The sequence below is a fragment of the Dermacentor albipictus genome, chromosome 6 (assembly GCF_038994185.2).
Source record: "Dermacentor albipictus isolate Rhodes 1998 colony chromosome 6, USDA_Dalb.pri_finalv2, whole genome shotgun sequence".
Lineage (NCBI taxonomy): Eukaryota > Metazoa > Arthropoda > Arachnida > Ixodida > Ixodidae > Dermacentor > Dermacentor albipictus.
In genome coordinates this window covers 118,323,452-118,341,146 of record NC_091826.1, presented here as the reverse complement: position 1 = coordinate 118,341,146, position 17,695 = coordinate 118,323,452, and the positions used below count along the sequence as shown (strand labels likewise).

At 43.1% G+C, this 17,695-nt stretch overlaps 1 protein-coding gene across 2 annotated transcripts in view; it reads right to left on the bottom strand.

Annotated features, from left to right (window-relative positions):
* The window catches only part of LOC135916276 (uncharacterized), a 165,654-nt gene that overhangs the window by 77,692 nt on the left and 70,267 nt on the right, over nucleotides 1-17,695 (bottom strand). For both annotated transcript variants that reach the window (XM_070541280.1, XM_065449600.2), the window contains 4 exons: nucleotides 15,161-15,269; nucleotides 14,339-14,516; nucleotides 11,427-11,641; nucleotides 6,581-6,677 (listed from right to left, as the gene is read on the bottom strand). In XM_070541280.1, the coding sequence (XP_070397381.1) occupies nucleotides 6,581-6,677; nucleotides 11,427-11,641; nucleotides 14,339-14,516; nucleotides 15,161-15,269 (599 nt within the window). The remainder of the gene's footprint in view (nucleotides 1-6,580; nucleotides 6,678-11,426; nucleotides 11,642-14,338; nucleotides 14,517-15,160; nucleotides 15,270-17,695) is intronic.

Sequence of the window (17,695 nt, the reverse complement as noted above, 5' to 3'; positions counted from 1 at the left end):
GCCCATGCCTGAATTGTTTATTCTCCCTTGTATTACTGCATGGATCCATAACTAGGCTCTCGCTAAGTATCCGGACATTGTAGCCTGAACACAGAAGACATTGTATAAACTAAATAAACCGAACTAAATAAAAGTATTACTATTATATTGTTATAATGTCATTGGAACCATTGTTCTGACAAAGAGTCTTGTCTGTAAGGACAGGGCAACACTTGTTTTGACAAAGGGAAGCCACCTTTGTTGTTGCCCTGACAAAAGCAAGTCCTCTTGTTAAAACAGTGGCTCCAAAAGCAACCCTTGTTGATCATGTCATGACCTCATAACACCTACACATCACATCCATCTCAATTCAACGTGACTGCTGGCACATACAGCTTTAACATTTAAGAAGCACTGCGAGTTTACATTGCACAACTTTTCAAAACAAACAAACAAAAATCAAGAATTTGATTCGATAAAAAATGGAGAAAAAGTACTGTACAATAAAAAATAAATAGATGATAGCAGTGTCACAAAAATGCTACCAAGAATTATTCATCTGCACGTCGCATATACCTCAATTAAAATGCAAGCAGTCGCACAGATTTAAAATTTTACACCAGTAGATTTATCTATATATTTATTTTCAAATACTTCCAAGGCCCTTGCAGGCACTACAGAAAGTAGTGGTAAAGCATTCCTTTAAGTGTAGGAAACATGAAACATTATTCGAGTAAAAAATGGTGCAACCTTATACATTCCCACAGAATCCTATGTGTACAGTAGACTTCTGTTAATTCGACTCTGATTATTTTATTTTCCAGTAAACTCGATACCAACCGATCCTCCCGGCCAGCTGTGAAGTATTTCTGTAGGCCTAAACGTGTGTTATTTTGGTTCTAAAATTGCCATTCGCCGGATAGTCCAAACTTGACCAGTCAGCACACACACACCTGACTCCGATAGTGACCCCTTTAGTGACAGCACCTCTTAGAAGAGCTTAGGGAACAGTGAACATGGTCATCTGTCAAAAATGCCTATTTTAAACCTGCCTACAAAGATTTTCAGGCAACAGCAGTAGCTCATAATGTCTGATTATGGTGTTTACCCAATTGTAGCCTGCATTTTTTATTCCAAGATAACTGGGCTGGAAATTGCCTGTGTGGTGCAATCAGATACAAAACCAAAACCATAACATGGCTGTACTGCGGCAAAGCCGACTTTAAGATGACATGTGGTGAAACTAACTTTAGAAAACACCACCACTGTCATACATATTAGACCCTTGCCCATTTTATTTGTGTTAGCATTCTTAAAGTACTTCAGGCACTTTCCAGGGTGGTATCTATCTATCTATTGTGGGATCCTGACCCGTGCTCTTAGGACAAAGGAACAACAACATGATAATGCCAAAAGTCACAAGGGCAATCTGTGGAAGTCCAGTTCACCGCGACCGGATAGCGAGAAAATATGTTTGCCCCATGCTGGACATTAACACCTGGTCATTTGTGCATATGCTCATGTGAACGGTGGTGCATTCAAACGGTCATGTTTATCCATTTCAGTGTAGGCCTTGCGAGACGGTCTTGCAGAAGCACGGATCGGCGCATGCGCGGAACGTCCGTGCCGCTTGTCGACCCGGAGCCAAAGAGGAAGAGCCTACTTTCTGTCACGCACAATCAACCCCACCGTTAGGGGGCACTAGCAGAGCCACACTCGCACCGTCTCTCGTAATGCGCTGCAGCCAAACTAACCCCCGACATCATTAAGCTATGCGGAGAAGCCAGATTACAGGAGACACGAGACATGCAGGGAAAACAACATATCAGGGCACGCATGAGAGTCTTGCATCCCCACACTATCTGTCTGTCTGTCTGTCTGTCTGTCTGTCTGTCTGTCTGTCTGTCTGTCTGTCTGTCTGTCTGTGTTTGTCTGTGTGAGTATGTTTGTATTTAACCATTTTCCCACCTACCTGGGTAACTGGATGGTCCGTGGTTGAATGGTTAGTGCATCGAGTTGCTGTGCTGAGGTAACAGGGTTTGAAACCAACCATCGGACCAACTTGGGTCACTGAGTATGTGCCGATGTGTACATGCGTACATGCCGCTCTTCACATAACCTTTTTCATGCCAACATGGGTCACTAAACATGGGACTGGGTAGGTACCACTGTTGACTGAAACTCACGAAGCCGATGCAGAGTACTGGGTATGATGCCAATCACTCTGTGCTGCACTTCAATGAATGTCTTTGATGCCAACTTGGGTAACTAGGTATGTGCCACGGGGAATGCGCTGCTCTACACTGACGAAAAAGACCCCTCGGACATATCCAATGCTAAGCAGAATCGAATCCACCTTAAAAGGTTTACTCAAGGACAACAAACTGACAATTAGTAGGCTTTGCCACAAATGCACTGGGTATTTGCCGCTTTTCAATGAACGCCTTTCACGGCAACACTTCAGCGAGCAGTGCCATGAATGCATTGGGTATGTGCTCCTCTTCAATGAACCTCGCGCCAAGTCAAGTCACTGAGTATGACACTGAGTGCGCGCCTAAGCGGGTGAACAACTCTCAGCCATTTGCAGGCACCGGAGCATCATGCTGCCCGTCTTTGGAGTCCATGCATGGACTTCTCGGCACTGCTACTGAGTGGTGCAGCATGTCCAGAAAGCATGAGGAAGAATCCCTGTTGATGTATGGCATGTTTCTTGGCATTCGCATGCACTGGCACACCATGCATATCGTGAGATGGATTATGCCGCAATTTTTCTAGCTAAAGAATTGGGGGCGCTTTATAATGTCAATATTTGCTAATTCGACCTTGACAGGGCCGACAAAATTGATCAACTCATCCGGCAGATCAAAATAAACAAGAAGCACAGAAATGTCAACACACCACCAATTCATTTGGCAATATTTCCCGAAGCCTACCATGCCACCGAATCAAACGCACGCCCACCTCCAATGTGTTAAATACAGAGAATCCACGCAGAAGTTACATTAAATCACTTAAACATAGCAGAAATTCAGCGCACACCCAATTTTTCGCAAGATAAATATGTATTGCACAATGGTGACCGGATTTTTAACATTAGCTTCACCGTTGTTATTTAAAGTCAGCTTCACTTCAATACATCCATGTAATGCGGTAAAGCGTACAATCACCGCGAAGGCGATTTTGATTTTGTATCCGATTGCAATGTGCTGGCAATTCTTGGCCCAATATTCCTGGGGAAAAAGAAAGGCGCACGTTAGAATCTGATAAACATTTTAATCAGACATTGTGGGCTACTGTCACACCTTGAAACTCTTCCTACGACAGGCCGAAAATGGGTGTTTTCAACACCAGATTACATCTGTTCAACGCAATCCCTGTACTCTGAATGCTGCAAAGACCTATGCTGACGCTATTGCAGTCACCACTGTGGTCACTATTGGGGTCATGTCGTGTGTGTGATGACAAGCAAAGTTCGAACTACCTGGCGAAGGCCAATTTTAGGATCGAAATAACGAAAGTTTGAGTGCTGGCCAGACCCCTCGGTCGGGATTGAATTAACAGAAAAATCAAATTAACCGGAGTTGAAGTAACAGAAATCTACTGTATTTCTATTTTGCTTAGGAGCTTTAACGTCATTTCTACATTAAGTATTTTTTTACTTTGGACACACAGCAAGCGGTTGCCCATTTGATTCAGGGACTTCGTAGAATCGGGCAAATACTATCGAATAATTTAGCAGTGTGTTTTGATGTTTTTTCTGCATCTTGTGGCAAAATAATTGTGGCCAGATTCACAGGAGGTGTGGGCTGGAAACCAAATGACGTATCTCTCTTCAAATTCCTCTGACAATACTTCCTGTGGTGTATATTAGTGGCCTAGGGCGATATTCTTCCTCGCACTTAGTTTCTGATGGCTGACTGTCAGTCGCTGACGACGTATCTACATTTGGGTGAAAGTATGGCCTGAGCAATAGCCAATTCTGCAATTTCAGTATTATTAGAGCGTATCGAGCACGGCTGATACCTTTTCTTTTTCTTCATTTAATTAGAATTAAAGTATGGGTTGGTGACCTTTATTCCAGTCCCACCTATATTCTTGTTTTTACGGTACTAACCAAGAAAACGTATGATCCAAAGTAACTAAAAAATTTGAAAGATTCAACTGTAGTTGACATCAATGTAATGTGAAGCGTTGTGGCACGAGGTGCTGACATGCGTTGAGCTTGTGGAGCTTCAGCGGCCCGAGATGCCATCTTTTGCCATTTTGCCATTGCTTGGTGTTTTAACACGGCGATGGGAAACCAAAAGAAAATCAAGCTAATGGGCAACACCAGATACTGCGAGAGCAAAATATGATGCTCACATTCCCACTCCCTGCAGCAGGGAATGGCGACATGTTTGGGTTATCGCCTATTAAAAACGTGCAGTACACTTCGAATGGCACCACGCACTGTGAAACAGATAGGTTAAGATGCTTATCGCAATAAGCTTGGAAGCGATAGCTGTGAATGCTACGTGCTACATTGTTGCCGAAAGATCGTGTTTTCCGGGAACGCGTGAACTGGAAAAAATAAGGGCAACTCTATTGGGTCATTTTCTGCGTTCTCGATAGAGCCCTGCATGAGCCTGATTTCTCAGCCTAGGCCCGCTTTGTGAAGGCCAAGCCCAGCATGGGCCCGTAATAACAAGCCCGGGCCTGGCCCGGGCACCGGCGTGCACGACCGAGCCAAACGCGGGCCCAGCCCGGGCTCATGGTTCCAAGCCAAGGCCCACCTTGCGCTCATGTTACTAAGCCTGGATTCTGCCCACGACCAGGCATTCGTTACTAAGGTTAGCCAAGGCTCACATGTGCACAACTAAGCGCAGCCTGTAAGTAAAAAGAAATAAATTTTTTTTTTTTTGCTTACAGTTTGTATCTTATGTGTCAGCCTCACCTTCTCGGGATTTAATCAGCTGCAGTGCACAAGCAAAAAAAGAGCGAAATCTTTGTTTCTCTCATGGGAACATCAGCAATCTGGCCCATTGCCTGTGCTGCTATTTTTTCATTAGAGCGCATGCATTTACCTTAATCATACAATTTGGTCCTATTTAGCATGCAAATATATAAGTACAAATATACAAGTAGGCAAATTAATTAGCCCGCAGCATAAAACAAATGCACAAGTAGAAAGAGACACCATTTGTGTTAGCACTTATGTAATATAATTGTGTCGAGAGTTGTAACAGTGCAATCACAAAAGCGGTAACAGGGAAATGGTTTAAAGAGCTGTTTTTGTGTAATTTACTTTTCCTTACATTGTAACAAAGTTCGTTTTTGTGGGAAAGAAAGAAATTAGAACTTCGTCTGTTTTTTTATCTTTTCTTTTGTTAAGGTATATTAAGAGCAAGCTCTTTGCATGTGTCACGTCACCTTGGAACAGAATGCCTTGGACCACTCAATGCATTTTGTTCGCGTGTGCTCAAAAGTAACGACTTGGGCCCTTTAATGAGCAGGCCCAAGTCCGGGTCGGGCACGCAGCGTCATGCCGAAGCCTGGCCCGGGCCAAGCGAAAAACGCTTCGAACGGCCCTGCCCAGCTTTTGGGTTGGTCCGAGCCCATGCAGTGCTATAGTTCTGAACAACTGTTGGCGCTGATAAATTGTACATAACTGCATCGTATCAACAAGGTTCTATTGTATTTAGTTAGAGATGCTTCTAAATTTTTTATGATTTATCTCAACCAGACAGGCAATAGTGTCAAAATGATCAGCTTTCGTTATGCATAGAGTGCTGCGAGGCAGTTGTGGACATGTTTTCTGTGCGTTTTTACCTGTGTAGCAGGTGGGCATAGCCATAAGTAAAGCTGTAATAATTAATTAAGTCTAGTTTTAAAAAAAAGACCTTGCCACATGACACATGTAAAGAAAGGCATTGCAATGCCACACCCTGTGTATACCACCCCCCAGAGCTTGCTGAGGGGCCAGCTGCTTATGTGAGTGAATCGAAAATGATTGGAATAGAAATAGTGATTGATTGGTTGGTTGGTTGGTTGATTGATTGATTGATTGATTGATTGATTGATTGATTGATTGATTGATTGATTGAATCATGTTATTTACAGGCTACATGAGGTAACAGAAAAGAAGGGATGCAGCTTTACGAATCAAGCAAGATTCCTCTTAGTGTGTGAGAAAACATGTAAGGTCTTTTAAGTTGCCAGGCATAGACGAAATTAGTTCTAGAAACAGCTGCTGCATCTGTCTGTTGCATTCATAGAAGAGCAGCAGGTGTCCTTTGGCTAATCTCATGTGGCTGCTTACTCCGGTTTATGCTAAGACCCTTCAAAATTAGACAGTATGTGCCACCCAGTTTATGGACATTCAGCCCCAGATGGCACGTGCTGCCATCTCTAAGCAATACTCCAAAATCGCAACAGCTGTCACAGTCACTGCTTTGCACTCCGGGGAGCAAGCGCTCAAAAATTGTTCTTGGCCTACAATGTCTGCACATGAAATCACATCATTTGCTCAGCAAAGTGCTTGCACTGTCCTTTGCTCAACCGAGAGTGAAATCTCTGGGGCACGCAACACTGCCTTTGACAACAGTCGTTGACAGCAGCCTACCTGCGCACAGTGGTAGAGCAGCTCGTAGAGGCGTTGCTCCGAGAGCATCCGCATCACAACCGACGCATCGTAGTACAGGTTTTCCCGCAGGAACTCCCTGCATGCATAAGCACAATAAGATTAGAAAAAGCGGAGAATGCAAACATTTGACACGACCGTGCACGATGTTGGCCTAGTTGGTGCTGCATGGCTTAGCAACTTCTTCTGTCAGGCTAGCTGGTACGTGGCTAGAAATGGTTTGAGGCAAAAAAATAAAACACGGACTAAGAACAATCACTCGTGACAGTGCAGCAAGATGGGGACAAATAGGAAGGGAGACCTAACAGTGGTTTTGTTGCAGCAAGGCAATATATGACGTGCACAGCCCCACGCCTAATACTATCTCATCAACGGATAAGAAAGAAGAAAACTTTTTCAAAATGCTTATATAATGCTGTGAATGAAATGCAGAAAAAGCAACCCATCAATTTTGAAACCAGTTTAAAAAATTGAAGAGTCCACATTCCTCAAGTGCAATTCAAATGGCCTGCCCATGAGCAAGGAGTTGGGAAGGTTCATACACCATTATCGCCTTTACTGCCGTCAATGAGTAAATCGGCATCAGAAATACAGTGCTACGGTTTTATTTTTCCTTTTATTGTGTAAAGTGCAAAAGTACGGCCAGAAACTGTGCGAAGACACAGCTGACAGCATTCCAAGAAATCAAATGGACACAGAATTTTCTGCTGCTTTCAGAAATTTTACTTGTCGCCCGGAAGTTTGCACGGCAGCATGCCCGTTGCTATGTGATTGTGTGCCGACAGCAATCAGGGTGTTCCCGCCTCGATCCGAATTCGCTCTTGCTACTCGCTCACTTCCACGGCAGCAAGCAATAAATGGTAAGATCAGCCTTCGCTTCGTCTCAACCCCACACTGAGTACCAAGCATGTGAAATTCTACATACACTACTGTCTCGGAAGCCGTGAAGTCACAAAAGTGTTCTCATTTCCAAATGTCAGATGGCATCCCATTATTTACCACTCGCGGCATGGAGTGGATTTTTGCTGGCAATGACAGAACATTTAAACTGGATCTAGTACCCTCTATATAAAACGGTGGCCTCATGGCCCGTTTAAGATTTTTCTAAGGCCATACGATTGTACTGATTTAGACAACAACAAACGTTTGTCACTAGTTTTTATTCTCGATGCTGTGCCCAGGTGTAAGGGTGTCATTTCTTAGCTGTACGAAATTTTTAAACATTGCCTTCGGCAGATGACACAATTCTAACCCTCGAGCTAAATTACTCGATGAGGTTGCCATTACTTCTAGCAGAAATCAAAATGCTTCATCTAATTATTATCATAATTAAACTAATGAACTTCTTAATTACGGTCTTTATGGCACATATTTCTATCAACTAATTGTACCTAGTGAGTTAGCAAGTCACATCTACTTGGAACAAATTCTGAGGATGACACCGGTTTCGAGATATTCGCGATCAAAGTTGAAGTAAAAATGCACTGTTCTCGCACTTACTTTCTTAAGGAAGTGCTGTTTCATGCATTGAAGCCTGAAAGTAACTGGAACACCAATGCATTTCGTTGGACACTTACAAAAGTATTATGTCGAAACTGCTATAGTCCTAAGAATTCATTCAAAATGTATATGCCTTGCAAACTCACCGGCCACAATTCCTAAATTGAAATATGCACCATAAAGTAATTAATTAAAAAGTTGTTTAGTGCAATTATGTTAATTATTCAAGTAAGCATCTTGATTTTTTGTGTAATTAGTGACCCCTCCAGCAAGTATTTTGCTGAAGGGTTATTAGCATTACGCTATCTGCCACAGGCAATTTTAAAAAATTTGGTGCAGCTAAAAGACACCTCTCTCATACAGTAGTTGTCCCACAGAGAAATGTGACAGTATGGCAGTATGACCAGTCTTAATGCGTCGCTTGAATATTGCATGCATGTGGAATTTTTTTTTTTTTCCCCTCTTTATTATGAGCTTCACAAGCATGAACCTACACAACACAGAAGCATGAGCTCGTGCTTTGCTAAGACGAGTTAAAACGACTTCTTGACCACCCGGCATGTCTTTGCCAAGGGTACCGTCAACGAGTTATTTTTTCTAAGAATGAAATAGATATAGACAAATACTATTTTCTTCCCTGTTATAATGCAATGCAATCATACTTTTATTATCAGTGGTTGAGTACTCTGGTGACAGAATTATAATGACGAGTTGCTACGCCATCGGGCCAGTACCAGAACATTCCGGGCGAATCTCAAATCATGTCCTGTATTTATCTCACTTTCTTAATTACTAAAGCTCTGCTCTCACTAATTTTTATGCCTTAGATGTTCTCGAGCATTATTCTATCACTTTCGCTAGACCTAATAGTTGCCTTTAGTGTCCATTTTAGGGAAGAAGCAGAGCCGAAAATTAACTTTTGAACCTTTGAGAAGATATTTATAAAAATCTATAGCTACATGTACCTTATTGTTTCAAGTATATATTCTATATTTAATTAATACAGATAAAATAGAAAACAAGTTACAGCTGTCATAGAGACCAATTAGGTGCATCACCTTAGGAAAACTATCATTTCAGAAATAATGAAGACACACTGACTGTTTTTGTCAGATACCTTCTAGGGGAGTTATAGTGCAGGATAAGGCCAGTCACATGTTTTTCATTACATTTCTGCGACAATGTCATCACTTTGAGGCTAAGTTCAATTTTTCTTGCAGTCAATATATGTCGAATAAGTAATGGTTTTTAGTGTTAATAAAAATTTAGAAACAAAAAGTACCTCATCTTGTTCCTGACAAAATTCCAGCCAAGAAACTACTCTGAAAGCAAATTTTGGTGAAGCAATTTTGAAAGTAGTTTCCCTAAAGGTTTTGCTCAGCCAAAAAGTGCGAAATGTGAAAAACAAGCTCAGATTTCAGAACACGCTATTTTACTTTAAGACCAATAATAATTAAAGTGCCTCGCTCCACAGGGTGGACCCTGTTCCTTTCGAACCTGCTCTGCAGCAACAGCTTCAAGTCATCTCCACTTTCTTTTCAGCTTTTGAGCAAATCAGCGCCCTTGTCTGCACTCGCAGACAAGCACGCCACAGTCAGAATTATGCCTTTCCTTTTTTAATTTTTACTTTGAGGTGTGCCGCACTCTCGATGAAAGGTCTCCCATGAATAAAATGTGCAGAAAACAAACATTATAATGCGGGCATTTACTCCGTGTTGGGTTTGTTGCCCGTTCTGTGGCCGCGTCATGAATACAGTGTTCATGGGTGCTCTCGATGGCGAGCACATGCCATCACAAGAAGAGAATTAATTTTCTTCCCTTATACAGTGCAGATTGCAACCAAACCTAGTGATTAGCTTCTTTATTTATTTAGGAATCCAAAATAAACAAAATTACAAGATGTGATTTTTCGCCAGAAAATTGCAATTTTAGCCTTGCATATTCTGAGGGTGCTGGAGAAGATGTAAATATTTTGTTGCTAATTGCTATACCTAAAACCCTCATCATCTAGGAACATCTGAAAGCAACATCTACACTCTGTGAATCAATATTTTGCATGCATAGAGGTGTCTAACTATATATTGAGGCGAAAGCCTTAATGACTCATTGTAATGGCTCATACCCGAGAAAAGCGGTGTCTAGTCCAGTGATGCAAAAAATATCATCAGGAATGACTCATACCACTGTAAGCAAGCAAAGATGCAATACCTGAATATGAATGAAGAAACGATAGAACGAAAGAAGGAACAAAAGAAAGAATGAATGAAAGAACAAAAGAAAGAACTACGGGAAGAAAGAGAGAACAAGAGAACAAACAAAAGAACCTTTGGGTAGTGCGTTAGGTGCTTGCGTGTGTAATTGAGGAGGTCGACCTACAATGCAATACGTTTACTTCACACTGCGACTTGTTATATCTCGCAAGAAGTCCAACCCGTTCGATCGTATAACTTAATGCATTACCATGTGTGCAGCACGTTTTTGCCTTCACATGTTTACAGAAGCGTAACATGCTGCCAAACTTTCTTTTCATGTGTCATTAATTACCCGAAGTCTTCCTCACATTCATTCAGTCATGTTACCAATTTGTACTATATGCACTATTGTTCATGCCTGTCTCTGTATCCACTCTGCCTGGACCAGCACATGATCTGCATCATTTCGGAAAAAATTAAACCTCAATATAAGGAATATCAATATCATGAAATTCTCACTATAACAAAGAATGTACCTTTTTAATAACTTCCTGTCTACAGAAATTTCTTGTCAAGAATGCTAAGTCGAGCTGATAATGTGCATGCCGTTCGTGACTTGGAAGTACTGGGCTACCAGCGTTAAAAAAAGGAAACACAAGCAAAGCAGATTATGATTATTGTTGTGGGACAAAGTATGCCCCAAAGTGTGCCAACATTTTTTAAGAGTGATGGGGATCAGCGTGACTGAGCTCACATGCGGTCCCACTGCAGGCAACGCTATAAGCTGCTGGGATGGAGTGGACGTGAACGCTTGGCTCGCTTCGCTCAATTCACTATGTCGACGTGAAGATATCGTTCACAAGGCATGAAACCATACCCTTCGTTGCCGAATTTCAACAATATCACTTTCTTTTTCATTCAAATTTGCTTTTTCCGACTGCCCGATAATTCAGCAAGTATTGTGGCCCCTTCCCTGTAAGAAAGATCTATCGGCAACTATACTTATTTTCATGAAAAAATCGAATTTCACTGTAACGAAATTTTGATATAACGAAGCAAATTGATGGCTTTACCGAGTTCATCATATCGAGCTTTAAGAGGTAATCAAATAGGCAAGGAAAGGAGGGGCGTCGTGCCTGAATGCCTGGAGGACGGCATCGCGGTCAGCCGTGCCATGGCGCTTGCTCAGCACCTGCTGCACGAACCCCAGGGCAGCCACGTTGGCAAAGTGAACCCGGTCGGGCACGGGGATCTCCGAGGCCCTCGTGCCAAACAGCACTTGCACGTAGGCCAGCAGCTCCGAGAGGAAGCCCCGGCTCGCAAAGTGGGCCACCCTTTTCAGCTGAGGACACTGCAATGGGGCAGGAAAGGGCGGGGGTGGGTGCGCAAACAGCAAGGCAAAATGCAGCTGACAATGCTGCTGCCAGATCCTTCTCACCCACTGCTGACCTTGGCAGGCTGCTGTTGGGGGATGCAGCATGCTTGTTTTTACAGCAAAGCAAACTTAAAGGCCCCAAAAAGTAAGCTTATACCCTGTAAGTGTGAATGCCAGAAGTGCAACACCTGGAGACGTCAGCACATGTTCAGGGAACCAAAAGCTTACTTTTTTATCCACCGTGGTTTCTCAGTGGCTACGGTGTTGGGCTGTTGAGCACGAGATCGTGGATCGAATTCCGGCCACGGCGGCCGCATTTCAATGGGGGCGAAATGTGAAAACACCCATGTACTTCGAAAGAACCCCAGGTGGTCTAAATTTCTGGAGTCCTCCACTATGGCGTGCCTCATAAATCAGAAAGTGGTTTTGGTATGTAAGGCCCCATAATTTCTTAAAAGCCGATTTCCACGGACAGATCGGGAGCACTTCCAGAGGTAAATTTTCTGCTCACCATTTGGAGCACGTCTGTTCCAACAGCAAATCTTGAGTGGATCTCAAGCTGAGATAACTCTGTGAATCAATCTTGGTGGAGCAGTCCTGTTAATCAGCATCATCTCTACAGCAGACAACACCAAGTAGCAGTCAGGCACTTGGCTTTTAATTTTATAGGGTTTAACAACACAAAATAACTATACAGGCTATGAAAGACATAGCAAGCCATTATGGGTTCATTTTAACTAGTACACGAATTTCCATGAAGTGCACACAAAGTATGGCACGAGCATTCTTGCGTTGTGCCCCCACCAAAATGGAGCTGCTGCGGCTGATAATCAAACCCATGACCTTGAGCTCAACAGCAGAACATGGCCAACAAACCATCACGGGAAGGACTCCACTTAGTCGTGCTGTAGCACAAATGTGCATGACACAACACGTTCCATTTGCCAATCCACGGGGCTCTAAGTAGTGGGTCTAGCAGAGGACACAGTCGACCACTATTCAGAGAAGATAAGAATGTTTGCTTATTGGTGGTTAGATTACAGTTCCTTATAATTCACATTTGAGCTTTTGCTCACTGAAATTCCACTCACGACTAATTGCGCTACGAGGCTGCGGCCAGATGCTGGTGTGGTAGGCCAGCCAGGTTTGCACATATCCAAAAGTGTTGCTTAAAAGAAAATGAGATGACAAGTGCCCCTTTCATGCAAGGAAATGCCACTAAGTTCATGTGCAGTTGTGCCAGAGCACTTCTGTTCACTCTAGCTAGATAAGGAGCAAATCCTCCCCTTTGGAAGATGCGGCTCTATGGCAGTGCTTGTAGACTACTCGATATCTATCTTTCAAATTCAGCATATAAGTTTGGAGGGATGTGGGGGGCAGGTAATGAGGGCACATGGTGATTGGTCAAAGTTGCGACTGTCGGTGGTAATTCGATGTGGTGTGTAATATTATTAAGGTTTCCTAAAATGCTTGCTGTTGCCACTGCCTATTGTCGAAGGAGACTTGAAGAAGAGGAGACAATGCACACTAACAGCTTCTCTGGATATTGGTTTGATTCTGCAAGGTTGTACAACACTGCTGGGGATTTTTTCGGTTTTAATGCAAATAGCATCCTTAACCTACTTCAGCTACTTTCAGTCTATCCAGCCTCTTTACACCAATCTCCAATTAAAAAAAAAAAAAGATCCTTTAAAATTTATTCCGTTCTTGGTGAAATCTAGCCCATGTCACATGGGTTCCTCAAGCACAGCAGCCTGAAGCTTTAATACCCGTTACACAGGCACTTTAACGGCGTTAAGGAAAACGACAGTTGGCCTTAATGGCCGTTAGGTGGAGTTACACGGCAGCGCGAGCGCCGTTTGAAATCCTACGGTGATTGACACCAACGAAGCTTGCCGGTCTCCGTTCCACCACCATTTCCGTCTGTTTTGTCGTAAAATAGGCAAGATGGCTGCCCCTATACAGCAATGTGTCCCCGCTGCAGGCGAGCGCGCCGGTGCAAAAACGCTTTGCCTGGACAGCGTCACTGACTCATTTACTTATCAGCTAGTGACAGGATCACCTTGCTGAACTGCGAGCTCAGAAACACAATGCGCCCGTGTACGCAAGGATGACGGCGCTGTTCAACCAGCTCTGTTCAGCCAGTCTGTACAGCGAGGGGGCGACGCGCTGTAATGACTGGCGACGCACATCATGAGGATAAAGACGATGTTTGTTGAGAGGAATGGTGAGGACAGATGCATGCAGAGATGTACAACACGAGAGAAGAGGGCAAGGTTCACCGTTATTTTTCATGTTTCATTCCTGCATCCATGGCCTAATGGAAGCTGGCGCACATAAACTCGCTCTCATGCAAAAGGTGGTCTTGTGCGCACACGCTACGCGACAGCCACGGCAAGGAAAGTCTGGGAGGGGTTTCCTAGGAAAGCTTTACTTTGTCATCTGTCAAAATTTCAGTACTGCACTACTTCAGTTTTCTTGTCAAAATTTGCATGAGCACAGCCACAGTTGCACTTTGGGCTCAAGTGTTCAGCCAAGCTAGGTTGATGCTTGTACTTCCCACGGCATAAAGTGCCAATGTAAAAGAGAATAAGGCTCGTGGGCTCTAGTGCCATGTTTTTTACTGCCTAGTGCCCCAAGAATTAGGGTTGCAGGGCACCAGTGTGCACCAACCTTGGACAACTGGTAGAGGCGCACGGCCTGGGGAAATTGTCCGCGCACGAGCTGTGCCTCCGCTGCTGCCTCGTACAGGGAGAACATGTCTAGGTTCAGCAGGGCACCCAGGTGCTCTGCCAAGGGTAGCGTTGAGGGGGAACCCGTGAAGCCCAGGAACAGGCGCTCCGCTGAACACCTGACGAGAGGACATTGCATACTTGCCATCAGCAACTACCACCACCATGACCACCGCACTATCATCCCATTCGATGTCCACTGCAGGACGACGGCTTTTCACTGTGTTGCATTGGTTGACGTCTGCAAATTTTCAGATCTCATCATGCAACCCAATCCCCTGCAGTCGCTGAGTGCACTTCCTTTTCCTTGGCAACCAACCTGTCACTATACTAGAGCACCGGTTACCTACTCCATGCATTGCATTACCACCACATAACATTTTTCTCCCTAAACAACCACCACTATAACAGCATATACTACGGCCAACAAACACTGAAATTGAGAATAGCACCAAATAAAAATTTTTTGATTGACTTGCCCATTCATGAAAATAATTATTGGAAAACAAAGCCTCTGGGGTGATTGTTTTTCTCTAATTACATTGATTCTTATCACCTGTTCCACCAAATTGCCAATCGCACCAATACCACTGACACAATTTCATGTAAGCCAATGACGAAGAATAAAAAAGGACAAACAAAAACAAGGGTGCTCTTAGAAAATCTGGACCCCAATATGGCTTTTGCCAGCCTAGTGAACAGTAAGCTAACGGACGGCTCGGGGTACTACAAAAAAGCTGTACATTGAGACAAGCACACTTACTTGGACTTGCAGGCGTAGACGCCATATCGCGTCACCACCAAGCAGCCATCCAGAAAGGTCTCAGAAGTCAGTGGCACCTCATCAGTACCCTTAACGTCTTCAGTTGCAGCTGCATAAAATTTGTTTGCTTTTGCAGACCAAGTTTGTCAGAAAAGAAGCATTCCCAGGTCATGCACAACTGAATTCTCTTAGCCATTAACCCTTGGAAGCATATCCACATGTGTAATGTGAAAATTATGATAAATAAGAGAAAATTGAGCTGAAATGAGATAAAATTATCCACTTTTTAAGTTTCTTTCACACAGCAAGTAGTCACCTCTTGTTATAATGAAGTCGCATCCTATGCAAAATTAGTTTCATTGTATTTTATACTTGTGATAAGCGAACAAGCTGACATTGACAAAAGAAATTCACAATCACATATACGTAAAAGAAACCCAAGCATAATCTCTCTATTGGGTAGATAAAGGGCCTCCCATTGATATTGCTGGTCTGGCAGCGGCTTGGCGTGTGAACAAATGCTGAATTAAAAATGCAAGCTTGGCATTGCCGTTAATACGGAACCACTCGACTGGTGCAATCATACAAGATCGACACATTGGTTTGCCAACTGTGGGCCAGCAAACTCGAGGTGCTGGCCAAAACATCCACATGGGTTCAGATGTGCCACTATAAAGATGCTCTTTGCAAGCGTCAAACATTTTTGCAACCACAATAGATATATTGAGCTGCAAGCAAATAAATATTAGCTTTGCTGTCACCAATACTGCCTCAATTTTTTGCATTTTTGTTTCTTTAGACCAGTAAAATAAGCACTGAAATAAAGTATGGTCAACCAAATTTTAATTTGCCTTGTTATATCTACTAATTCATAATATTAAAAAATTCTCTATATCTAATCGTTATTTATATCACATAATATGCTACATCAAGATTTGACAACAGCTCATGCATGACGTATGGCGAGGGTAGCAGGATAGATGTTGATTCAAAGCAGCATGACCAGCCCTTTCTGTTGTGTTTATCTCCTATGAAAGTAGTCGACAATTACAACTCCAATAATTTATTTTTTCCTAATTGTGGTACTCATTTTTTACACTCAGCTGCCAATGTCATTCATTCCAATATTTCACAAAGAATAGAAAGTTACAGGCATAAAAACAAATCAAAAGCAAATCAAGAGCACTGATTGGCCTCTAGAAATTCTTCAAAACACAATGATCTGTCTATTTCCAATATGATGTTACGTTACATGAGATAAAAATTTTGTTTGAGCAACTCACTCAGAGGATGGGCGGGTGAAATACCTAGCTCGTAGATATGATCTATCAAATTCATTTTTTGCAGACATTAGGTTGCTGCAGAATGGTTTCCAGCAACACAATTACTGAAAGCACAAAGTGTTGTGTTGAGTGCACCTTGTCTGCCAATGTTGTTTGTTTGTCCTGGTGAATTTGTAGCAGCATGTTAGGTTACCACTGTGAGTGCGCAGCAAGGTTAACAGGCTAAGGTAACCAGAAGATTTAAAGAGAAGGTGATTGTGTTGTAAATCATGAAAAGCTGTGATGCTTTGGTGGTGGTGGCGTTGCTATGCGCAAGGTTGGCCTGATTTTTTGCAAAGCTGCCATATCCAACTCTTTTCTTCCATTTGAGCTGTAACAGCTGCTGCACCATAAAAACCTCCATTCACTATATTTTTGCAGTGCATGTGCCCAACTAATGCAATATGGGGCATGCAACATTGTTGCAGAAGGCATTACAACAATAACAGGTTGCCCAACACAAGGTGGTTGACCCTCCGCTCAGGGCATCTTTGTGCCAAAGGTAGGCTTGCAAACAGAGAGAATGTACCGGGTGCACGAGGTATTTGAAGGCATGGCTTCGAATCGCCATACACCTTAACGCTCTAGTTGTATCTGTCTAGGCATTTACCTTTCATTTCACCAACCTTTCTGTCACCTATAAAGCGCCCTTATTCTAGATTGTTGGCTTCCAGTCTGACACGAGATGAAGCCATATGCGCTAGTCACCTTACAACACGCAGATCACAGAGAGTTGGAGGGTGCCACCTGCTCAAGAAAAGTGTTACCAAATCCTTCCTCTTTGGGGTGTGGCAACAGTTTATATTAGTCAATTATTATGTGTGACAAAGAAAAATTAAAGCTACTGCGGTCAAATGCCCTTGAGCTTCTCCAGCCGGTGGAGGTCGTGATGAGTGAGAGCCCTTAAAGGCGAATTACGGTCACTGCTGAGCAGCTTCAAGCAGCAAAGCCAACAGCCAAGCATTCCATGCATGATGTTGTTAGGTGCCACTCCTAATAAATCTGCTTCTTCCCACAAGGTTGGCATGACCAAAAAATGTATTGGCTGTGAACTTCTCTGGCCATGTCACCAGCAATGTGGCATCCTCACTTAACACATCGTGCTTCTATGTATGAGGAGTGTCACTGAGAGTGAGACCAATAAACAGCCACACATTGCTAAAAACTCTCTAAAGGATGCCTTTGAGAAAGCACTGTGCAACATCGACATGCA